We start from the raw sequence: 26,860 nt of genomic DNA on the forward strand, positions 1-26,860 counted from the left end.
TCATTGTTTTCTTCAGTAAAATAGTAAAAAAATAAATTTAAAATTTTATTTCTGGTTCCAAGATCCTCATGTTTATTGAATTAAAAACTCCAAAAAGATGAAATTTTGGAAGATCTTTTTTCTTCCCTATTCCAATTTGTAGGGTTTTAACGGATTCTGACCCAATCAAAATCAGAATAGGCGGGAACTAATCTCATACAAGAATACGGTTCATTGAGAGTATAATATATATAAGCTTAGGACAAAGTTTTCTTCACCCGTGGAGAAAGAAGAATGCCTTTCATCACTGGTGATAGATCTTATAATAAAAAAAACTCCAATCCCTACTAGCTAATTAGGCCGGAATGTTAGTGGTGAGGGGATTCTTTCTTCAGCATGGGTGAAGGAAAACTATACTTCTAAAAATTAGATTCTGATGACCAAATAGGAAGATCCAACTAAAATACCTGATTCATAATTTTTACCTCATAAATAGCAGGAAGTCTATTACCGAAAACAAAAAAAACAAAAAAAAAAGCAGGAAGCCTAGAAGCCCATATTTCCTGGACCCCTTAGCGTCTGTGCTTCTAAGGCGATAAAGATTATGAACCAATGCCATTTTTTGGACCTGCTTTTTTGTCACCTGAAAGTTAGTTTCTCAATGCACTTAAAACACTTTTTTTTTTTTTTTTTTGAGTGAATAATGTACACCTAAACTTCTTTTTTTTTCTAGGGCAAGGGTGAAACATGGCCGGATTTTTTAAGACCCCAGCCCAACCCTAGATCTCCTTAACTCAGCCCAAGCCCAAGCCCAAGCCCAACCGGCCCTAGGTCGGGTTGAGATATCTCAGCCTAGACCCAACCTTGCTGGGCTGGGCTGCCCTGATTGATCTTCATTGGGCTGGGCTAGGCCAAATTGGCCCTGATTTTTGCCAAGGGTCGGGTTGGTCCTGATTGACCCTATTTTTGCCACCCTAACTAATCTTTCTTTTTTTCCATTTGCGTCGTCCTATGCATTAAAAAAACATGAGAAACATGTGATTGGGTATTGGTTTGTTTCATACTCAATTGACTATTAGATTTTCCTTTGGTTAAAAAACTTAGTCCAATCTTAAAATTTTAAATACTTTCGTTCGATAGATAATTATACTTTTTTTTGATAAACCAATAGATAATTAGATATTAAACAAAAATTATAATATGTAAACACTAAATGGTAAAGCATAACCTAACATAGGGTTGGACTCACCAAGAGGTGTCAACCCTAGCCCAGCCCGACCCTATCCCCGGGCTTGAAGATTCTAACCCTAACCCGCCCTCAGGGTTGAAAAATCCAGCCCATGCCCTGTTCGGGCTCAAGGCGGGCTTAGACTAACAAGGCCAAACTTACACCAATCTAGGGTGAATAATGTGCACTTAAACATACTCAAGCAATGAAGTGCTTCCAAACTTAAGCCCAATATCTTGTGTATGGACCTCAAGTGAGGGTGTGTTGTCCAAGAAATCCAGTAATTTCAAATATTAGTTTGTTAAAAAAATTGTAAAAAGATAAATGAAAGAATAATTTTTGGGACAACTTTCCTGCATGATCTTTTTAGGAAGCCTGTTCTAAATGATTCTAAAAATTTCTCACATTGCAAATCAAATGGGACCTAGATTTTGTACGCAGTTAGTTAGACCCTTTGGTTTGTTCATCTGTCAAGTTTCAGTTCAATTGGAATTTATCAATTGACAAAATAAAGCTTTGATAAATCCAAAACTATGAGGGAGTACATGGAGTACTAGAACTCTAGACGTGCATCAACATACATAAGGATGCATACTGAGATTTAGGTCTCGATAGTGTATTAGTTGTATTGACCGAAACGTTCAAAAAATGATTTCTTACTGGATTGGCCTGATATGAACCGATACAATCGATCCATATTAGTATCAGTATTGATATTCCCAAGTTGACACTGAGAGGGGGTGAATCAGTGTCTCCAAATTTCACCCAAAATTATTCTCAATACTCTATCAAACACTCTTGGTATTTCCAACACCGATGACAATATCACAAACAAAGTTGACGACACGACACTCACAATTGGCACACACATGTAGTTGCACAACCATGAATATTGAAATGCACTGGCTGGGGTACCCCAATTTTACCATTATACAATTTCGTATGCCCTCTTGCCTCACAACCACAATGGTCAGGCTAATCAGGATTTGCACACCCATCTTGTCACCACCATAGCACTCCAGGAATAATGCAAACTAGAAACACACATGATATAATGTGGTTTGGCGGCCAGTATGCCAACATCCATAGAGTAATGGTCAATCTAACCTTAGCAGTTACTCACACTGGTAATTTTTAACTGCAAGATATAGCTTAGGAACACCCTATCCTGCTTCAATACTTACCTACACAAGTGCAAGGGTTATAACCCAAGTGATTTGATTCAATCACAACAATGACTCATGAACACCATCCTACTTCAACCCTTGACAACGCAAAAGCAAGGACTCCAATCCCAAAATCCTAGACAAGTCCCCACTTGCTAGGTTACAATATTCAATGCAAATAATACATATAAGTTCCTCCCAATTACATAGGCATTCTAGGTTTAATTTCTCAACAATAAACAAAACCCTAGAAATAAAAATAGAAACTTGTTGGATATGGATTACCTCAACCAATGTAATCCCACTGATGATTCTCTCCCAATATGTAGAAATCAATACAAGTATACTACGACCATCAATGTAATCATCTCAGTCATAAAAAAAAAGGTAGGAGAAATGTTTTCTAAGGTGTTGCAGTAGCTATGTACTTTGAGTTCTTCAATCAACTGGCATACATGCAATGGCAATATCTCTTGCTTAAACTCAAATCTTCAATAGACTGCATCAATATAGCTTTAAGAACAGTAGGAACAACTACATGATCTCATATATTTCTCTTTTCTATTCTCTTCTTGTATTGTTGTGACATCAATAAACAACTCCAAATTTGCCCAAAAAGAATCTCTACGATTGCTTATTCTCAGATTTCTCTCCAACTACTGTTAATAGTCTCTCTCTCTCTCTCTCTCTAAAATGTGACTCATGGCTCATTTAAACTATACATATATGTCCTCTTTCCAATAGTCAGAGTTGCCATATCATTTGTTCGGGTGGAGCAAAATGGTGGACCATTTAAAAATCCCTTCTTAGATGCGGTTGTGCAAAGAAAAGTAAAGTGAACTAAAACCTTAGATGCATAGCCATGCATTAGACTGTAATTGAATTAATTTGAGTATGGACTTTGACACGTGGCACATTTAGATCATTTGCGCTCTGTCCAATGGTTGGAGTTGCCACATCATTTGTCCATGTGAAACAAAATGATAGATTGGTGCATCAATGAAAATATGATAGATATCGGGGTGTAAATGAATAGCCGAAATTCGTTTCCGTACCCGTTTAGCACTATTTGAATCCGTCCGAAAGCTAAACGGATGCAGATACGGATAGGCTATATATAGCTATCCGAAAAACTATATTTACATGTAAACGAATAAAATATCTGATCCGTTTTCGTGTCTGGAACCATTTAGCATTATCTAAATCCGTCCGAAAGCTAATCGAATGCGGATGCGGATATAGCACTATCCGAACAGAATCCGATCCGTTTACCTTCCTAGATAGATACCACTACTGGGAGTACACCTAGAGATTTGAACGGTAAAACAATAGGATTGGTGAGTGGGGGAGACAAGTGGAGTGATTTGTTGCATCTACATACCTATTCACCATCTCCATCTAGGGGCAAATGCACGGACTGTCTTCTTAAAAGTCATAGCATTTCGATGCTTCCAAATTTGCCACAATATATGACCGCATGAGCAGTGGAGCATTCCTTTTGTTCTATTTTTGTTATGCCTAGATGCTGCCTCCAATTTATGACTAATCTGAAATAGACCAGTTTGGGTGAGCCAAAGACCCCATTGAAAAATAAGAGGCAAACTAGGCTTGTTGGGCATGAGGCATTCTTGAGATATTGACTTCATTTTGTAAGGAGTCATTTTTTACATTTTCTAGAGTAAGCAATCAAGGTTTAACTTTTGATACACCAATATGAGTAATATTAATATGGGAAATTATTCTTGCCCGGGTTTGGAGGGTGTTCTAGCACCTCCTGCTCTCACTCTCTATCTCTATCCTTGGGGTAGACTACACCAGCGCTCCTATGTGTGTGTCTCTATCCTCTCCACTCCCACGAAATGACCTTTCTGCCTCCTAAAATGATTCCTGCTTTTTGGAAACAACCATTGGGTGTTTCTTGTCGGCATAGGCTACGCTCTCAAATGGAAAACATTCTCCCTAATATATATCATCACTATAGAAAAGGATAATACTAAGGGACCACCCCTTGAAATAGGTCCTCCCTCGTCCAATGATTTGCTTTCTTTTGGAATCAAGGCAATCCTTACAATATTCTTAGGGCTTTTCTCTCTCACATGCATTATGCATGTTGCATATTGCATCCATGGGGCATGAGCCATGAGGTCCTCTCGCGATCTTCTTGAGTCAATGGCTAATGATGTTGACTATGGATTTTGTTTTTTAATGGGAAGAGAAAATATATATTAAGCTAGCAAAGATAACGATTGTACAATATTGTCTGAGAGCATTATCTGCTCTTTGTTAATATACACATATTTAGCCAGTGCATAGAGAAGAGGAAAGATTAAAACATCACATTTGAAAACAAAGTGACTTGATTCGGAGGCCTTATGAGCTTTGAGTAGAAGATGAAGCAAAGGCAAATGTCGGACAATGTTCTAAGGATTTGATCATCTCCACGATACTCTTGTTGTTGCACCATACCTCCTTGATGTTGTATCCATCCTTTGTAGCATTTTCCAAACACTGAATAATGTCAAAGAGTTCCATTTCCAGAATATCATTAGTACCCAAAAACTTGCAGCTATTAGTTTAATCTCTCCTTGCAGCAAATTGTAAAAACCCAACCAAATCTATTTAGTTTGGAGGCGGCAGTTTTTGTGCATAACAAAATTGGGTAATGAAGCATTAGCAAGTTATTCAAGGAGGAAAATAAGTGGAGTCTATTAAAGGAACATGAGAAAGAATCAAATCTATTGATAGTTGGGGGGGGGGGGGTGTTAAACCGAGAGCTCACACAACCATTTGTTAGACATAGTGATGACCCATAACGAATCAGGTTTAATCTTCTGAAAAAAGATTTTGTTTCTATGAAACCATATAAATTAGCATGTTATGATGAAAACTGAGAAAAACCAACTAATTTTAATACTAACACACTTCTCCAACTTTTGTTGGTAAACTGTCGTATGTTATATGGGAAGCATTATCTGAGCCTGCAATATTTTCTACACTCTTTCATAATTTAATTTTATATTCAGTTTTTTGGAAAAGGAGAAAAAACAAAAAAAAATTCTTTGTGAGGGGCGTAGAAAATGCCACACTTTCCATGTTATTTATTAGGGATGATGTCTCTTGTCTTAGGGTGTGACCTATGCTAGGGCACCCTAGCTCTCCTCCCCCAATCGGGAACACAGATGTCATTTCATAATGGGGAGGAAAGAGATCAACACAGGGGAGGCTAGCATAGACTATGCTCTAGTATAGAAAACATTTTCCTTATTTATTATTAGGGAGAGGGTTCCCATCCTGATCTGTAGGGAGGGGGGAGGAATCTCTTAGCCCACATCAATCATGATTCATGACATGGGAAACAGTTTCGTCGTATAATGGCTCACATGGTTAAGGAGGAGAGAGTGAGTGTAGAATACACATGGTTAGGATGTAAGAGGGCTTAGAAAACCATCCCCACATTGTTGGCCTTTGTATCTTTTTCATGATAAATAGTTTCATCCAGTATGGGGTTTATACAGAGAAGAGGGAGTGATAATGTGTCAATGCGAATCCCACATGATCAAGAAGTATGAGACATAAGAAAACATTCTCACACATTCAAGATGAGGATATTTTTCACTTTTTTTTGGACAATGTTCTATGTCCGAGAGTGAATCTAAGCTCCAAAACCCCTATGTCTCTCTCTCCTCCTCTCTCAAATGACCTCTCTACACCTTAGTGTAGGTTATATTATCGAATAAAAAAATACTCTTTGTTTTTTTGGGAGGGGGTTCTCTGAGCAAGGCAACAACCAAAGACTTTACACCTATCTCACATTCTTCTTTAAAAAATAATGGGAAGCAGTTTTCTGTCCGGGAGTGTGGCCTACGTCAGTACTCCCATGTGTCTATCTCTCTCCTCCTTAAAATAAAGGGGCAGAGATGTCCTTTTACATGGGAAGGAGAGAGATAGATTTATGGGAAAGCTGACATAGGCCACACTCCTGGAGAGAGATCTTTTTCCCAAAAATAATATAATTCCTCATTGTGAGAGGGCACAATGTAGGCCTTAGGGTAGATCCTTTTACTTTATTTATTTATTTGTATGATAGGAATCTTTTTCACTTATATTCTTATGGGGAATGGGAAAAGACATGGTGGCACAAGGGAAAAGAGCCATTTGTCAAATAGGTTTTTTTTTTGCTTATTTCATTTTGACCCCCTTATGCTTCCACCTTTGGCTTATTCTTATTATTATATACGAAGAAAGAAAGCTCTTTATATCTAACGCAGTAACGCTGCACCAAATCAGCGAACCCAGATCGTCTATGAGTATGCAAATCGAAATGTGAAAGTCTTTAGATGCTTTATCCTTTGCACTTAACCGTGGTATATAGGGTTAATTCCTGTGATGCGACTCACAGAGAACTCGAGCTGAGCCTTTCTTTTCACTATCCCAACGGCCAATCACATCACGAGTCAACAGAATGAAAGCCCGGGTTTACCGTCACTCCTTCGAAAGTGGCCTCGCCGATATGACTCCCGTGGACCTTGTTCGACCTTCGACATCATTCGTTGCAAAGCAAAAAAGGAAACCAGAGCGATATAACAGTGACACTAATAAGAGAAAGAGAGAGAGAGAGAGGCAGAGGCTGAGGCTGAGAGTGGATGGGACTGTGATTCGTGCAATTGGACTCATCGTCAGCCTCCACCGAAGTCAATTCCAGTCTTTTCTCTTACATTCCCCACAGCTCTCGTTCTTGAGCAATTCTCCTTCAACTCATCCCTGTTTTATGCAATTTAACGAATCTCTCCCATGTTGCTTCAGTGTCAAATATGATCTAAGCTCAGACTTTCAGTTTGTAGAATCTCTTCAATGTTATCCGGACCGAGAGACCATCGGGCGCTCTTCTTGGGCACGGGACACGGAAGCTCGGATTCTTCTGGGAATTTGGGATTTTACTTCTGATTCAAGCCGGTTCTCTGCTGTAAATCTTCGCGGAGGGTCTTGAATTATGTTGTCCAACCATATTCAGAACGGCATCGAAACGGCGAAGCTTGCCTGGTCTCGATTGCCGAACTCAGAGGAAGCTGAAGTTCATGATGGAGCAGACTTAGCGAGTACGAGTAGTGGTAACGGTGCCGAGAGCCTGGACTATGAAGTTATCGAGAATTACGCCTACAGGGAAGAACAGGTTGAGTTTCCAGCTTCCTAGAATGTGTGTGTGTGACAATTTTTACTAAGTTTTGAAATTTTGCGTTATTATTCTTATTTTTGTCTGGTATTTGAGATCTGATAGGCACACAGGGGAAAGCTTTTAGGCGGATACTATGTGGTCCTGAAATGGTTCCTTGCGTTGCTGATTGGTATCGGTAAGGATTCGCCAATATCTGTAGTCGTTGTGTTATTATGATTTTAATTTGAGTTTCTGTGTGTCCTTTTTCTACCTCTTGCTTCTATCGTGAAATTAAATTCCTGTGAAATTCTAATTTTTGACACCTTTGTTTCTGTTAGCTTAGAGAGTCATGCTGTACTGTTTGGAGTTGAGAATTTTTTTTCTCCTATTAACTCCCCCCACCCGCCTTCATTACAATGGTACTGGTTGTACTTATGGTCAATGGCTTGATGGTACTGCGTCAAACTTGTAATGGTTCCTTTAATAATGTAGGTCAAGAAACTGTAAAATTTGTCAGTTAAGCATGATTTTTCTTACCTCCATCTCAAGGCAGCATTTTTGGGTGTCAATTGGTAGAATCACATCATTGTGTTGATTATGCTAGGGGATTGACCTTTGAGATTGCTCTAACTTTTCGAAAGAACAAAAAATATGATTCTAGATCGCAAGATCTACCAGTAACTGTAATCGCAAGTCTGGAAATCTCAAAAAAGCAAGATCAAGAACTAGGAGGTCATTATGAATAGTGGAATGTTTGTAGCTGACAAAGATCAAAAGAATGATGTGGTGGTTGTTAAAATATTTGGAGATAGGATTATATCCATCAAGCTTGTGTTGGAGAAAGAGGTAGTCAATATAATCAGCGCTTACGCACCCCAAGTAGGATTGGATGAAAATAGTAAGTTACAATTTTGGGACAAGATGGATGTATTAGTGCAAGGTTTTAGTCAAGGAGAAAAGATTATTATTTGGGGTGATTCTAAACGGACATGTTGTAAGAGATCGTAGAGGCTAAGAAAGTGTGCATGGAAGCTATGGATTTGGAGAGAGGAATGAGGAGGGGATCTCAGTTTTAGACTTTGTGGTAGCTTATGATTTATCCATTGTGAACACTTTTTTTTGAAAAGAGAGGAGCATTTAATTACCTATAGAAGTAGGCATTATATCTGTCGAATAGATTTCTTCCTAACAAGAAGGTCCGACAAATTGTTTTGTAAGGACCGTAAGGTTATACCTGAGGAGAGCTTAACCACTCAACATAGATTGGTAGTCTTGTATTTGTGCCTCATTACATAGATTCCTAAGAAAGGGGAGCCTATTTGCCCTAAGATAGGATGGTGGAGCTTAAAAAGAGATTCCTTGAATTCATTTACTGATAAAGTGGTTAAACAAGGAAAGTGGGACTTTTAGGGAAACTCTAATACGATGTGGAACAAGATGATGGCTTGTATTAAGAAAGTTACTAAAGAGGTTCTAGGGGAATCAAAAGGTATATGTCATGCCTCTAGGAAGACTTGGTGGTGTGGTGATGAGGTCCAAGCAGCCATTAAGATTAAAAAAGCTAGTTTTAAGACATAGCAAAAGACTAAGGAGGTAGAGGATCTACAAAGGTATAAATTTTCCAGAAAAGAAGCTAAGAAGATTGTGGGGAAAGCAAGGGTGAAGAAATATGAAGATATTTATAATAATTTGAACATAAAAGAAGGGGAAAAAGCTATCTATAAGATAGCTAAAATGAGAGAAAGGAAGAGTAGAAATTTTGACCATGTTAGATGTATTAAAAATGATGATTGTGGAGTACTTATAAGGGATGAGGATTAAGGAGAGATGGAAAGAGTGTTTCTACAATCTACTTAATGAAGTCTTTTTGAGTAATAGGGCACCAGAAGGCTGCATTACTCATCTTAACACCACATGGCGTAGACATAGACGCAAAATTAGGGTGTCTAAAGTAAAATAAGCTTTAATAAAAATGAAAGTGGACAAGGCACTTGACCCAAACGGGGCCCCAATAGAGGTGTGGAAGAGCTTAAGAATCTGTGGTTTATCTTGGCTAACAAAGCTGTTTGACAAGATTATGAGCACAAAGAAAATGCTAGATGAATAGAGGAGAAGCATTGTGGTCCCGGTTTACAAAAATAAAGTTGATATTTAGAACTACAATAACTATGGAGGCATTAAACTAATGAGTCATATAATGAAGTTATGGCAGAGGGTTATTGAAACCCACATGAGAAAGGAAACTACTATTACGGAACCAATTTAGTTTTATGCTAGGAAGATCCATGATGGAAGCTATTTTCTTACTTAAGAGACTTATGGAAAGATATAGAGAGGGCAAAAAGGATCTCCATATGATCTTTATTGACTTAGAAAAAGCCTATGACAGAGTCCCTAGAGAATTAATCTGGCATATACAAGAGAAGAGAAGGGTGTCATGTAAATATGTGGACATAATTAACGATATGTATGATGGTGTGGTGACTAGTGTAAGAACCGTGGGGGTCAAGGTAGTGAATTCCCAATTACAATTTGGCCACATCAAAGATCAGCCTTAAGCCCTTATTTGTTTGTACTTATCATGAATGAATTAACCAGAGGCATAAAAGATGAGGTTCCTTGGTGTATGCTTTTTGCTAATGAAATTGTTTTAGTGGACGAGACAAAAGCATGGATTAATGCCAAGTTGGAGTTATGGAGATCAACCTCGGAATCAAATGGTTTTAAGATAAGTAGAACAAAGACGGAATATATGTTTTGTAACTATAGCCACACTACGACGGTTAATGAGGTGATGACTATTGATGAGAGGGAGATTCCACAAAGTGATTATTTTAGATATCTGGGCTCAATCATAAATAAAGAAGGTGGTATAGAGGATGATGTTTCCCAGAGGATTAAAATAGGATGGATAAAGTAGAGAGGTGCGTCCAGAGTGTTGTGTGATTGACATATTCCTAAAACTTGAAGGAAAATTTTATAGGACTGTCATATGACCAACTATGATGAATGGTGTGGAATGTTGAGCAGTTAAGAAGCGTCATATAGATAAAGTAAGTGTAGCGGAGATGAGGATGTTGAGATGGGTGTGTGGAATGACCATATTAGAGCTGAGTTGGGAGTAGCTCCGATTCATGATAAGCTATGAAAGACTCATTTGAGGTGGCATGGCCATGTTCTACAGAGGCCTTGGGATGCTCTAGTATGGAGGAGTGATTTGATTCAGATTAAAGGAACTGAAAAAGCCAGGGGCAGGCCTATAATAATCATAGAAAAAGTGGTGAGGAAATACATGCATAGCTTAGGCCTCGTATAATGTATAACTTCGAATAGAGATGATTTGAGAGCAAGGATCCATGTGGCGGATCCCATTTAGTTGGGATAAGTCTATGTTGTTGTTGTAAAACATGTAATATGCGTCAACAGATAAAAATCTTCAATACAAAACCATAACTGCATGCAATAGATGTTACGTATTGAAAGGAAAAAATGTTTTAGATGTTCAGATTAAAAAAACCTTATATTAGTATCTGATGACCTACCTGTGATTAAGTCTTGTAAGTAGCCACCAAGAAATTTGAAACATGAAGAAAAAAATAGAATAATGATAGTAGCAGTAGATATCTACAAAACAGGAGCAATGAAAGGTCGATAACCATGGTTGTGATCTATTCTTCAGGGAAATCATTAACTCTATTTAAAAAATAAAAACCAAGGCTATCATCTGTTTTATAATACTATACATTTCCGAAACCGAAGAGGAAAGAATCTGAGAAAACCATCTCAGACATGGGACCTGATTTCGACTCCTGATAAATTTTGTAAGACTTGGGTTTCTATTTAGTCTAATTGCCAACGACCAACAGGACCAGACTTAAAGAAGTGAGATCACTTTGTTAGAAGTCTCAAAACACTATAAAGAAAACCAGCCCATGAGTCCAAGATTAAAAACCCAATAGTTAAGCCCAACCTTATTGACTAAAACAGAATAAAGAAAACTGACTTGAGTAATTAATTAGACCACTGTGAAGCTTCTTATCTTCAGCCTTCTTCACTGGATTGCATCTCAAAGTACTGCAGTTGTTTGGTTTCTCCTGTCAGGTGGGCATATTCCAAGGATACATCCGTAGCCATTTTTACTTGCGATTTGACCATGAGAATTGCACAACCAAACAATAGGAAAGTCGGGTTTTATGATTCTTTCTCTTTTTCCTCTTTTCTTTTCCCTCACTTTCCATCAAACAAACCCAAGTCTCAAAGAAAGCATTCTATATTCTCTATGTTGCCATCCTGTTCATTTTATTGTGAATTTTCATTGTCTGTTTGATCATATGCTTTGCTACTTTGTTTCTTCTCAGGAACTGGGTTAGCGGCTATTTTTATTAATATTGCTGTTGAGAACTTTGCTGGATGGAAGTTCTCTGCAACTTTTTCCATAATACAAACTTCGTACTTGGCGGGATTTGTGGTGTACATACTACTCAACTTGGTTTTAGTCTTTTCATCTGTATTTATCATCACACAATTTGCTCCAGCAGCAGCAGGATCTGGTATTCCTGAAATTAAGGGGTATTTGAATGGTAAGCTGTACTAGCTAATCATATATTTTGAAGGACTAATGCATGTTGGGAGAATTTTGATAGTCACATAAATGTGCAGGAATTGATACACATGGTATCCTTCTTTTCAGAACATTGATTGGAAAGGTCTTGTTTCTTTCCCAGAAACTATTGTATTAATCACATTTTGTAGCATTTGGTTGTTTCATGATCTTTTCTCCTCTTTCTTGTTATAGATACTTGGAAGCATTGGTTCGGTGGGAGGCGGTCTTGCTCTTGGCAAAGAAGGCCCTCTTGTCCATACAGGTGCTTGTATTGCGTCTCTGCTTGGACAAGTAAGCACATGAGCACATCCTGGTTGAAATTTGAATTGTATTATGGATCTTTTGGTACTTTTGTAAGTTATTTTCCCCCCTTAATATCATGTTTTCACCTGAACATCGCAGAGGGAACCATTTTGACAAGTAGAATCGTGAAACAACAAAGAATAGAATAATTGCACCTAGCGATAGTGTTAGTACAATTAATTGTTATAACTGAAATGTTACAATGTGAAGTTTCAATTTCCTGCTTCTACCCTCCTACTTCGTGCAGCTAACTGTCGCTTGTGGAATAATTAGTATGTGGTTCTCAGGTTCTCATAGATCACCATTACATAAATCATTACCATAGGAATTGGTCCCCCATTCCAGAATTATTAAAAGAAAGTAATTAACAATAAATGTGATCTCCATTTTCTGGCAAAACCTAAGACCGAAAAACTCTAAAATGGAGTGAACACGGCGTCACGGGGTCTGCTCTGTTACCACATGTTAGCTGTGATCATACAATGGCAGCGGAAACAGAAAAGATGATCACCTACCTCAGGTCCAAAAGTCGTCTCGAGACGCTGCTGCCTAACTCCGATGTTGTCCAGCAATCACTGTGTGCTGCGGCGACTTTCGTTGGAGTTCAACAATGGCCGTTCAAGAGGATTGCAGTCTAGTCTTTGTCAGTCTCTCAACTTCACAGTGTAGATGGTGATGATTGTGAATCTTATGCGAGACTAGAACCCTCACTTGGTAGTTGATATTATTCCATTTCCTTCCCTACCATCAAGGGGAGTTATCTTTTAAATTGGATAACCACCATAAAGCAATCCTTAAGATGATGTGGTATTTGGGCCACATCAACCAACATTTGCTATTCTCATCTTAAAAGAAGTCAAGGATATGTTTACCAACTGATAGGTACCATAGTTCGAGAACTCGCGAGATCTCGCCAAGTTTCTCGGTTTTTCGAAATCCCGAGACGAGATGGGGGTCGAGATCTCGGTTTGACATAGGAAAATGCCCATGTAGGTCCTTTATATGAGTGGCAAATCTCGAGATCTTACTGGAAAATCTTGGTATACAGACACCTATCTATGCCAGGAACCAAGACATACAAGACAGACACTTATTTATCCACTTATTTATCCCTAATATCATTTAAGTAAATGATTTTGGGTCCTTTATATGAGTGGAAAATCTCGAGATCTTGCTGGAAAATCTTGGTATACAGACACCTATCTATGCCAGGAACCAAGACAGACAAGACAAACACTTATTTATCCACTTATTTATCCCTAATATCATTTAAGTAAATGATTTTGTATTTGTATTTCATTTACTTGTATTTGTATTTCATTTACTTGTATTTGTCTTTCATTTACTTGTATTTGTCTTTCATTTACTTAAGATATTATTCATAAATAAGAAAATACCCCCCTATTTGAATCCAATAAAAATAGTTAAAAAATCAAATTCCAAAAGGAAAAAAAGTCAACCCCGGTTCGAGGACAAAAACTAGATTTTTCGTGAATAGGTGCAATTTTCAACTTTCTAATGTTGGGGTTTTCTCAAATCTAAAAATTCCATAAATCTTATTATGGTAAAACATTGCTAAAAACCAAAAGTGCGGTAAAATATTCATTTGTTTTGATGTCCAAAAAACTATTTTCATTCGGGCGATTTTGTGACAAGATTCGCGCACGAATTAAGTTTGACGGTACATAACTCTTTCAATATAAATCAGATTTTAGCAATCTTGGACTTGTTGGAAAGCTTTGTTTTGAAAGCTTTCCAACAAGTCCAAGATTGCTTAAATCTGATTTATATGAAGGAGTTATGTACCGTCAAACTTAATTCGATTGTGCTAATCTTGCCAAAATCGCTCTGAATGAAAAATATTTTTGGACATCAAAACAAATGAATATTTTACCGCACTTTTGATTTTTAGCAATGTTTTACCATATTAAGATTTATGGAATTTTTTAATTTGAGAAAAACCCCAGCATTAGAAAGTTAAAAATTGCACCTACCGCCGAAAATCCAGTTTTTGTTCTTAAACTGGGGGTTGACTTTTTTTCCTTTTGGAATTTGATTTTTTAACTATTTTTATTGGATTCAAATAGGGGGGTATTTGCTTATTTATGAATAATATCTTAAGTAAATGCCATTTACTTAAATGATATTAGGCATAAATAAGTCTGTTTGTCCTGTGTCTGTCCTGGTTTCTAGCATAAGTAAGTGTCTGTCCTGCTTTCCCACTAACTGAAACTCCTATTTGGACTTTGTTTTTGCAAAATCTGATAGTGCCATTGTGTTTAAATGGCTTAAAATAGGCTGAGTACCAACTTTCAGACCCAAAAGAGGTCTAAAACCCACCGAGATGAGCTTCCGAGTCGAAAAAAAAAAAATTACAAAAGAGGCTCCGAGACCCGAGTTTTTGGGCTGGGCTGAGATGGCTCCGAGACCCGAGTTTTCGAACCTTGATAGGTACACTTCTTAGGGGATGGGGGAGGGAGTTTGCTGAATTGTTGCTTTTTGGAGTCTGAAAATATGTCTTTAATATTAATGCGGAACCCGGGTCACAAAACCTATTTGGGTTTGCTATGTGCCCAGCCGATTCAATAAAAGTCTAAGCACTAGGGGTAATGGCATACTTGTAAAAAACCAGATTTTCCAAGGGTTCACTTGGTAGGTAAATAAAAGAGGACATTACAAGGATTAATAATTTAGTATATATATTGTTCAGGGACAGGCTAGGTATAAACTTCAAAAAAAAAAAAAACAAGGATAATGACTGAACTAGACATAAAGGGAGGGGTATTTATGGAAAGGGGATGTTATGGTGACAAATCAAATATTGTCACCGGAATCTCACAAAAAATAATAGAAAACCATCGGTAGGAGGATGGGTTTGAACAACAGTACTCTCTCGTACAAGGTCGATTCGAACCAAAATTTCAGGGAAGGATTCCTAACCCATTAACCTATTAAACCAACCCAACAAGCACCCAAATCTTCCACCCGAAACCAGCTAACCAATCTCTGAAGTAAGGCCTTGCGATAACTGTAGGTTCAGGTTCAACTCTCCTTGGGGCCCAACTATCAAAAAAAAAAAAAACTGTAGGTTCAGGCCTGAAACTTGGCTTCAATCGCCAGATGGGCAGATGGAGGAAGGCTTAGGAGCTGGGACTTGGGGGCTAGATTCTCCTATAGGAGGATGGCACACACCCAGAATAACAGGCCGAATGGATCGATTACAAAGGAGATCGATCAATCTTATGAGAGCTGCAACTATCGTCCAGAATAGAAGCAAGGAAAGTTTGTGACAAAATTGCAAGAAAGAAGAGAGGGAAAAGGGGAAGAGAACAAGTGGTGTAGATCAAGGCATGAAGAACAGGATCAAAACATAATTCAGGAAAAGCTACTGTTCATGAGTTACTGTCCACGTGAACAGTACCCCAGTTATTGTTCACATGAACAGTGGCATGGGCCCCATATGGACAGTTGGTGTGAAGATTAGATGCTGGATGTTGGTGGAATATTCTATGAGAAGCTGCTATTAATTTAATTTCTATTTCTGTACTAGTTTCTTTATTAGTTTAGTATCCATGTTTGTTTAGAAGGCTGGATTCTATAAAACCTTACTAGTTTCTATTTTCAGTTTTAGAAGGTAGACTTTCCATTTTATGTAATTGCTTGGGGAACAAGCTACTTGTTTCTTCCTTTGCTGTAATTTTTTTATTTTTGGGAAGTTAGAGCTATATAATGTAATGGACCTGCTGGTCCTCCCACACGATTTGAATGAAAAGAAAAAAGAGTTGTTTTAGAACCATGTTGCTGTGAGAGACAGTTGCTCTGGGAGCGAGTGTGGTGTGAGACCAAAACACGGTGATAGCCCGTGGTGAGAGACCCATCCCTATCCCTTCTTAACTTCTTCTATTTTCTGTTTTATTCTTAGTTTCTATTTTATTTTCTGTGATTCCAACCTATTCCTAAGAAGCATTCAAAGGCCTGTTGCTACCGCTGAAAGTTACTGTTGGACAGCCTATTGATCCGGACTGTAGGATATGTTAACAGTGCCCTATTTCTACATTAACAAAAACAGAAGAATAATAGAGATGAGTAGAGGCAAAGAAGAACAAACCTGAGAAGGGTATCCCAGACCTGAATTGTAGAGCACCACTCACAACCTGTGAGAAAAATCCCAATTTTCATTCAATATTCCATCTTCAAAACTGGCTTTCGTGAAATACAACCATGTATTTAAAGAAGATAATAAAAGACTCCTAATTCTTAGCAAAATTCTGAATTAAACTCTACCACTACCTAGCCTATTAAAAGTAAAACAATGGACTACAAGATAAATCCCAATAATAAATCTAAATAAATAAATAAACTATAATATCCTACTGGACCAAAACTAAATTTGGACCCGGTTCATCTCCGTCTCCCCGACGGGTTTGGGATGATCCATGGAAGTGCTCTTGCATCTATTCTCCTGGTTTTGACAAAAACTCGCCCTCGAGCTTTGTAAAATGAGAGAATTAGCACCAGTCGATCGGCATCCGTGATCATCGGCTTTGATGGGGCAATGATCCGACGCATCTCACGATCAGCTGTCACGATTTTTCTGACGATCATTTGCAAACAACATCTCTCTGACTGGAACTGATTGTGGGGTTTCTAGTGTGAACCCGGGTTGGAATAAAACTTATTGGGTCGCTTGTGGGCCCACCAACAACGAGACACTTAAGTCCAAAGTTAAGTGACGAAATGATAAATAAACCAATGTTTACAAAGAGGGTGGCAATTCTGTAATTAGGTTGAAGTTTATAAGAGAGTGGCTGGGTTGTACTTAGAGAGAAACCTAAAGGACAAAAACGTGGTTAAATGGAGGAGGGATATAAAGGAGATTGGAAATAAAGAACAAGGGTATACTTGGAACCAAAATTAACTAAAGGATTAAATAGTATAAGAGGGGCAAACCTGAAAAAACAGATATATCAAAAATTTAGAAGCTCAACCATGACTCCATGAGCAAGGTTTTAAGTATCTTAACGTATCCGTCGATACTAACCGAGACGTCTCATATCTTTACGGTGCCGATACCATACCTAAAAAAAGTATTGACTATATTGGGTTGATTCATGACCTGATATGGTTGATACTTATCGATACGCTTGATACATCTCTTATAAACTATGTAACATGATCAATGACTGCAAAACACTTACCGAGAGCTCCTGTAAGGCATTCTAATCTATTTTGTTTTGACAAAATCAACTTGATTTCTTGCTTCTACTGGCAAAAGCGATTCTAGTAGTGCTGATTTCATCATCATTTTGTGGTTAAATAGCCTGGAATCAAGGATCGAAACCAGTTTGTGCACAAACAATTTTTTTCCTCAAAATTGTTTTTTGGTGTCGTTTTTGCAATGGATCACTAGATTAGTGAAAAAAAAAACCTAAATGAATGCATCAAACTAGGTTTTTTTTTCTGCAATGATGTGTACTTCTAAACCCTAAATCTTCCCCAAACTGAAAATGACATTTTTTGTTGGGTATTAGAACATGTAAGAAACCTCATCCTTTATACATAATCAATTGAATGCACTAGTCTCGTTGTACTTTGTTCTCCTCTTTATACATGATATATATACATATTACTTATTTATAGTGTTTCAAGCTTCAAAATTGTATTTCACATGTATCCTAAGCATTTCTGCGTAGCTTTAGTGTATCTTGCGTCTCTCCAATACGATATGATATTTCTCTTAAAATCACCTTTTCAATACAATACCGAATACCAATCCTTTAAACCTTGACGGTGAGGTTGTCTTCAACTTCGTGATGGGCAGAAAAGCGGAGAACAGGTTGGAGTTGCAGACAAGATTTCTCCTACACTACCGATCTATTTCCTATGCAATTCTGGGCGGAGGATACAATTAGAAATCAAGCAAGGATCGATTCAAGAGAACAAACAAGAAAGTAAGGACTGGGAAGAGAAGAAGTGAAGGAGAAGAGAAGAAGAGAGAAGAAGAGAGAAGAAGAAAGAAAGAAGAGATGTGCTACACTTGGGGAAGAGAATCAATTTCTCTCCCCTATATTCTTTACTAACATATTCCATAAGAATTACATACACCTCCATAGGAACTTAAAAGGTAAAAAGGTAAAAAAGAGAACAATTACAACTTAAGGTGACAATACAATAAACCAGTGACTAAAGTACCCCTATTACATAAACTCTAACACTCCCCCTCAAGTTGGAGAATAAATGTTATACATTCCCAGCTTGCATAGAAGGGTATTGAACTGATGAGGAATGAGTCCTTTGGTGAAGATATTTGCCAATTGATCGTCTGTCTTCACAAAGGGAGTACAAATGTAACCAAAATCAATCTTCTCCTTGATAAAGTGTCGGTCTACTTCAATGTGATTTGTTCGGTCATGTTGCACGGGATTATGAACAATACTTATAGCAGCCTTGTTATCACAATAGAGCCACATAGGTCCCTCAGTGTCAAATCCCAACTCTTGGATCAACCGTCTCAACCATATGAGTTCACATACTCCATGAGCCATTGCTGTAAATTCTGCCTTTGCACTGGACCTAACCACAACGAGTTGTTTCTTACTCCTCCATATAACCAAGTTACCACCTACAAATGTACAATAACCTGGCGTAGATCGTCTGTCAGAAACTGAACCAGGCCAATCGACATCAGTGTATCCATCTATCCTCAAATGATGGTGCCTGGCATATAAAATTCCCTTCCCTAGAGAGGACTTCAAGTACCTAATGATGCGATAAACAACAACATCCAAGTGCCCACTCTTGGGGGCATGCATAAACTAGCTCACTGCCCCAACTACATAGTTGATGTCTGGGCGAGTCAAAGAGAGGTAGATCAGCTTCCCCACTAATCTTTGGTACTTTCCTGCATCAATAAGGGATGTACCACAATCTTCACCAAGCTTATGATTTTGATCAATTGGAGAGTTTGTTGGTTTACACCCCAACATCCCTGTTTTTTTCAACAAGTCCTGCACAAATTTCCTTTGACAAGTATTTATTCCCTCCTCTGATCTTGATACTTCAATCCCCAAGAAGTACTTCAAGGGTCCAAGGTATTTAATCTCAAACTGTTGGCCCAAGTACGATTCAGTCTATTTATCTCAGCCCTGTCATTCCCAGTCACAAGAATGTCATCAACATAGACAATAAGAGCTATGATAGTACCATTACCTCGTCGGATAAACAAAGTGTGGTCGGCTTAAGTCTGGGAATACCCATTCCTTAGGATGGCCTATCTAAATCGCTCAAACCATACCATAGGAGACTGTTTGAGGACATAAAGTGCCTTTTTAGGAGACACACTTTCCCTTCAGTTGAAGGAAACTTGAAATCAGGTGGAGGTTGCATGTACACTTCCTCTTCTAGGTCACCATAGAGAATCATTCTTCACATCCAACTGATACAATGGCCAGTCTCTATTGGCTGCCATTGATAAGAGGACTCTTATCGAGTTGTGTTTGGCCACAGGAACAAATGTCTCTTGATAATCAATCCCATACACCTGACTGTACCCTTTGGCCACCAATCAGGCCTTATATCTCTCCACAACACCATCTGATCGGTATTTAATTGTGTAGACTCACTTGCATCCAACTAGAACTCTCCCCCTGGGAAGATCAACTAGTTTCCAGGTACCATTCTTCTCAAGGGCCATCATTTCCACAGACATGGCTTCCTTCCACTTTGGGTCAAACATGTCCTCAGTAACATTCTTGAGAATAGAAGAAGAGGAAAGAGCAGTAGAAAAGGCAATAGCTATAGGAGATATAACATCATAGGAAACAAACTTGGCTATGGGGTTAGTACAAGCTCTCTTTCCCTTTCGAATGGCAATGGGAAGATCTAACTCGGAGGGAGGAAAAAGGAATGTTACCCGACTGAGGAAGGTGGAGATCAGGATGTGGATCCAAAGATGACTCTTGTCAGGTCTTCTTTTCTTTATTTTGTATACAATTAATTCCTTCTCATTGCCAATACCAATACCTGGAGGATTACCAATGTCAACCACATCCGCTTCTTTGCGTTTCCCAATATCAAGCAGGAATGGAGAGATAGGCAAGGTGGAAGAAAAGGGATGACATCAGCAACCTTTTTACTCCCATTAATCTCCCCCTGAAGAGGATGCTGATGAGGAGTAAAGAAAGGTATAGATTCAAAGAAGGTGACATCTTTCTCCTCACGTCCAATGCCAATAATCCTCTTCGTCACCAAATCCTGAAAAAGACAATAAGAAGGGAAGAAGGTGACACAACAATTCAAGGATTTGGTTAGATGACTCACAAATAATAGATTAGTAGCAAAGCTAGGAACATGAAAGACAAAGTCAAGGGAAATAGAAGAAGTGCCCTGAACACCTACCTTACCAGAAATAAAAAAAGGGAACCATCAACAACCCGAACCTTATTCCTACCAGAGCAAATAGAGTAGAACTCATGACACTGAGTCATACCAGTCATGTTATCGGTGGCACCAGAGTCAATGACCCAAGGAGCAGTGGAAGGTACAAATGTAGAGACCTGTAAGGCTGAGGCCGAAGAGTTTGACACTGTAGTAGAAGAGCTGCCCAGTTGGGCATCATCTTACGGAATGCTGCAATATCCTCTCTAGTAAGGGAATCATGATCTGCCTGAAATCCAGATGAGTACTCCATACTTCCATAGGCTTACTCTTAGTCGTCACGGTGTGGGCTCTAGCTCCCCCTCTCTTGCCACCATGCATATTGGTGGATCCACCATGCATGCCAGGTGGATGGCCGTGAAGTACCCAACACCTCTCTCTAGTGTGCCCAGATTTCCCACAATGATCACATCCGGGTCTGTCTCTGTCATCTCTACGGGGTGGCCCTAGGCCTCTCCCTCCACCTCGCTAGTTTCTGTGGGAGCTAGAGGCAAGTGCAGATCTCTCCAGGATTGGTGCAGTGTCCATGGCTACTCTTCTGGTCTCCTCACTCTGTAAGTAGCTACATACCTTATCTAAAGATAGAAGTGGTGTCCTTCCTAAAATCTGCAGCCAAATTGGCTCATATTCTGGATTCAGTCCACCAAGTAAAATAAGAACACGTTCCTTCTCAAGTGTTCTATAAACCTTTGCCTCATCCTCGGGGTTGGACAGCTGGAGGTCCCTATGATGATCATATCCTCCCAGAGACCAATAACAATGTTGTAGCATTCAGAAATACTCTTGTTACCTTGCTTCATGGTGATGACTTTATGAAGGAGTTGATAAACCTTTGCCGAGTCACCCACTTGGTCAAATGTCTTGGAGACACTGTCCCAAATATCCTTGGCAGTCTCCTTCCTCATAAACCTTCTACCAATCTCAGGTTTCATAGAGAAAATCAACCAAGTCATAACGGTTGAGTTCTTGGTCTCCCATTTATGGTACGTAGGATCAGTTGACTCAGGAGCCTGAATGGAACCAGTAATGTACCCTAGTTTCCCCCGACTTTGCAGAGACTTCACAGAATGAGCCCAGTCCAAATAGTTGGTGTTGTCCAACTTCACAATGGATGGATGGGTATTGAGGTTCTCAAAGACAGTCATACTAGGGTTGATACCACCCAAACCTCTAGCCGAAGCTTCCACCGGTCCACTAACCTCAGACCCAGACATGATATGCAATCACATTTAGTGAATCAGTGTAATACTTAATAAAATGGGGAGTACACTCTACCCAAAAAACAAATGCAGCAAGTGTGTCGAACACACATCACAAAAAATCAGCTCAAATGCACTCTTCAGGGTGCAACATCTCATAGTAACTCGAGGTACAAAAAAACTAGAGTTCACAACACAAGGCAGCTGAGACCCATCATAAACAACCTTTTGAAAGAAAAAAACAGAACCAAGAAGCTGGCAGTACCTTTAGAACAGTAGAAAACTGAGTTGTGGCTCCGCAGCCCTTCTCTTCAAGAATCGAGGGCTTGTGGAAGTGATAGAGGGGCCTAGGCGATTCAAATGAACCCTACCCGAGCTTCATCAACAACCAGATGTGTGTGAGAGAGAGAGAGAGAGAGAGAGAGAGAGAGAGAGAGCCATTCCAACACCAAAATCACTGTTCACATGAACTGTATTTTGAGCTCCTATTTCTTCACAAACCTGCTTTTGATGTTCCTATGACCCTCGTCTAAGCCTATCTCATGTTTCCTTTGAGTTTTTCACACAATGGTCTCTTCCTTTGGAACCCCTTTGTAACCTAGGGTTCCAAAGAGAGAAATGGAAGCGTAGTACCGGTAGGACAACTCTCAAACCAAAGACCTGCTCTGATACCAAGTTGGAGATCAAGCAAGGATCAATTCAAGAGAACGAACAAGAAAGTAAGGGCTGAGAAGAAAAGAGGAAAGGGAGAAGAGAAGAAGAGAGAAGAAGAAAGAAAGAAAGAAGAGATGTGCAACACTTGGGGAAAAGAATCGATTTCTTTCCCCTATATTCTTTACTAACATATTCCATAAGAATTACATACACCTCCCTAGAGAGGTAAAAGGTAAAAAAGAGAACAATTACAACTTAAAGTGAAATAAAATAAATCAGTGACTAAAGTAACCCTATTACATAAACTGTAACAGATACTACTCCAAAACCTTCCCGAATGCAGGCTCTAATGGTTCCAATATCAGCAACCAAGGGATATATAACTCTCTGAAATCAGGCCTGGAGGTAAATCGAGAAACAAGTCCTTGTTTCTTCTTGATCCTCACAACAAGAGGTGATTTGGGAGATAAAATCTTTGGGTTAGGGTTGCCTAGGAGAGGACTGCTTTTGATCTGGATCGCAGGCTAAACTCAAAGTACACCAGGGAGTTTGATCACTTCCTTTTCAGTCTGGTAATGTCGACAGTGGCAGAAACTGAAACTAGAATGTGATAAAATAAAAGAATATGATAGTGAAGAAGAATAAGAGATGAGAGGAGAAAGATGTTGTGAGATTGCAGCCAAAGAAAGGAGTCGGAAGAATGTCACGGTAGAGAGGGAAGAAGGAAAGAGGGGAGAAACTCACATTAACCCGGTACAGCAACTCTGCCGACCCTTCAATCAACTCAAAATTTCATTCACACTCTAATCTGCAATGTTCAACGTAGTACATGAATATAAAGGAAAATTTCTAACATAACAATTGAAACCAACTAAAAAAAGGAAACTAAGCAATCTAGGCAACACCTCAAATAAAGAAAGTACCAAATAACTCTTATGTAATCTACCCACCCAAATAAAATAAATTAAATTAAAAGATTGCATCCTTAATAAAGTAACAACCCCCTTTAGACCAGAAAATAAGGTTGGGCCAGTTCAGTCTCAGGTTAGGCCCGCAAAGAGGGCTGTTCCGGTCCAGCCAAGTCAAGGCAACTGCATCAGCTCCCCTCCTCTAAAAAGAACTCAACTCTGTCGAGTTCTAATGGGGAGCAAGGAGGCCATCTGAGTTAACACACTGAAGGAGGATGGATCCCGTTACCTTCTTAAGCTTAATTTCGGGGAGATCTTTAGTGGGAAGAAATTTCATTTCTTTGTTTCCGTGCTTGAAAGAGTAGGTATTCGCATACCCACAATGTTGTGCCTTCTTATCAAATAGCCACCGACCAAGAAGAATGTGACACACCTTTATTATAGGGAGGACGTCAAATTGCACTATATCCTCAAACTCACAATAGAGTATGTGAGCAAATACCTATCAGGAATCTTTATATTGGTGTTGTTCACCCGTGCAACTTTGTAGGGACATGGATGTGGCTCTGTCTGCAATCCATGCTTATGAACAGTGTCTTCAAAGATGGCATTCGTGCAACTACCCTCATCAATCACTAAGCTGCATAATTGGCCTTTGCACTTCATGCAGGTTTGGAAGATGTTATTGTACTGCCAATCTTCATCCTCAGAGACTTTGTGAGTGATCAAAACAGGACGAAGAACATAAAAAGGTTGCTGCTCCCCATCACTGTGATTGCCGTTGACTTCACCTGGCTCACACTTTGCCTCCAAATTATTGTCTCAAGGGTTGGTCCCTCTTCCAAGGCAATAGGTATAAAAGAGTCCTTATCAATGTAAGCTACCAAACGGTTGGGACCATGAGCAGTAATATGTCCATACCCCTTACACGTAAAACACTGAATGACAACCTTTAGCATCACAGGGGGTCTGTCATAACCACGCCAAGGTGGAGAATAAGGCCTGTTTGAACCTCGCCGAGGTGAGGAGAAAGGATGGACCGGTCGTGAAGGTGCCATAGAAGAACCACTAGTCTATGGTTTACTAACCAAAACCGATTTTTCTTGAAAAGAAGACTGTTGTTGGTGGGAGCTATCACCTCTGAAATATGTGTCAGTAAGAGCCCGTTTGTTTGTTTGAAAAGAGTGGAGTGGGAAAAAAAAGGTAGGTTTTCCATATTTTACCAAAAACTCTGTTTGTTTGTTTGTCGGGGTGGGAGAAATGAAAAGAAAACCATGCGTTAAATAAGGACTACTGTCGGCTGACGTGGCAGTCAAATTTTCCCACCCCATCCCTCTCCATTAGCCCACCCTTCTGGATAGGAATTTGCGGGGAAGGGAGGGTAAAGCTTCTTCTAACCAACGGTACAACGGACCGTCAATCAACTCTTTAACTACAACTTTGATCAGACCGTGCATTTGTGCTTGATCGCCACTTTTCTTGTCAACATTTTCTATCACCACTGATCCGTCCTCTAAGGCTTCTAGTACTGTTGGAATATGTACTCCAGAATACTGTGGGGGTATTCTGGTCCTTTTGAGGTAGTTTTTATATTATTAAGTTTAAGTCGGCTATGTGGGTTTTAGTCCCACATCGCCTATTTCAGTCTCTGGTAACTTTCTCCTCTATTATAAATAGAGGGGCTTACCTATCAATGAATCTAAGCAATTATTCTCTCATTCTCTCTGTTCTAGCCCACGATTCTTCCAACATGGTATCAGAGCAGGTCTGATCTAGGTTAGAAAAAGAGGAAAAAACCCTACTCCTTCTCCTCAATCGACTTCTCCCTTCTTCTCCCTTTCTCGGTTTCTCCTTCTTCTGGTTTTCTTCTTCTCATCCTTGTAAGGGGCAGCACTAATGAGGTAAATAAAGTATCCAATGATTTAGTTGCTGCCCTCCTCCATTATATCTATTTTTTTCATTAAAATTCTGCTAGAACCATCTCTGCGATTTGGAGTTTCCCCCTTCTTTGAAGATCAGATCCCTATCACCATTGAAGGTTGATCTTCCATTATTGGAGCCTCCTATGCAATCCATAGTGGAAGAACTTCGACTCCTTGATCGGTTCCATGTTAAGCTCCGACTCCTTAAGAAGCATATCAGCGCTAGGGTTCCTGTAAAGCATGAATTCCTCTCTCCGTTCTTCAATGTCACGAATGCTAATTTCGTCCTCGCATTCAGGTCGAAGGTCACTCCATCATTTTTTGACACCATTCTTCTTCAGGATATCTACCAACATGTGCCCGAATTCATCGTCCCCTACCTGCAAATTATCAAAAAAATTTAAATTTAATCTTGGATATTTGGGGCTGGGAATGGCAATATCAACCCAGATTTTGAATTTCAGGTGTTTGGATGCACCAAAATCAAGATTGGATTGGTTACCAAGGTTTATTGGAGCACATTACAGACATTTGAAAACTAAAATTCTATTCATATTTCGGATCCAATTGTAGGTGTGTTTTGCTTTCAAACGATCAAAGTACTCTAATCCTACCCGGAATGGGGTTCAATTTAAAAGTTGCAGCTTACCAATGAACTCCCTCCCTCTCTCTCTCTCTCTCTCTCTCTCTCTCTCTCTCTCTCTCTGACCTGATTCACAGTTCAATTTTACCTCCGGAATGGGGTTCCATGAATTAAAGTTTCGGGATAAGGTTACGTGATTCAAGTTTTCAGGTCTTAAATTTCATTTGTTAAGGTTTTACGGTCTCTGTGAATTTCTGCTAAGTAATTAACATGTGTAATTTTGTTTAAGGTCATTGTTGAGTGCATTATTCTAACATATCTTACTCTTATATACACTGGGCCTCCACTGGTTCTTTACTGAAAAATTAGCACCTGTTTTAAATGAATTATTATAAATTGTTAGCACTTGTAGGTTAGGGCCACAAATTTGACACCTGATAATAGAGTACTTTTTTCCCATTCAACAGTAAGGATATCTCCACCTAGAATCCCATGTTTTAGAAAATTTGGGGGGGGGGGGGGAACGGGAACCTATATTCCCTGTCTTCACAGCCTGTTGCACATCCTTTCCCCCTGGTTGCATGCAATGTGTGTGTGGGAGAGATAGAGGATGGATGTTTGGGCTGGATGGGGGTGTGTGCCATTGGATCGAGGGATAAGGATTTTAGTGGGAGGGAAGGGGGGAGTATCTTTTGAGAGAGAGAGAGAGAGAGAGAGAGAGAGTTTG

The 26,860-nt window shown here is 39.2% G+C and overlaps 1 protein-coding gene across 12 annotated transcripts in view; it reads left to right on the forward strand.

Moving 5' to 3' along the window:
* Positions 1-7,279: 7,279 nt before the first annotated feature.
* The window catches only part of LOC122671883 (chloride channel protein CLC-d-like), a 72,275-nt gene continuing 52,694 nt past the window's right edge, over positions 7,280-26,860 (forward strand). For all 12 annotated transcript variants that reach the window (XR_006334414.1, XR_006334412.1, XR_006334415.1 and 9 more), the window contains exons 1-5: positions 7,280-7,543; positions 7,649-7,721; positions 11,884-12,105; positions 12,185-12,231; positions 12,321-12,419. Coding sequence is in view for 7 of the 12 variants with exons in the window: in XM_043869358.1 (XP_043725293.1) it covers positions 7,364-7,543; positions 7,649-7,721; positions 11,884-12,105; positions 12,185-12,231; positions 12,321-12,419 (621 nt within the window). In the remaining 5 variants the exon portion in view is untranslated. The remainder of the gene's footprint in view (positions 7,544-7,648; positions 7,722-11,883; positions 12,106-12,184; positions 12,232-12,320; positions 12,420-26,860) is intronic.

The sequence above is a fragment of the Telopea speciosissima genome, chromosome 1 (assembly GCF_018873765.1).
Source record: "Telopea speciosissima isolate NSW1024214 ecotype Mountain lineage chromosome 1, Tspe_v1, whole genome shotgun sequence".
In the NCBI taxonomy this organism is placed as follows: domain Eukaryota; kingdom Viridiplantae; phylum Streptophyta; class Magnoliopsida; order Proteales; family Proteaceae; genus Telopea; species Telopea speciosissima.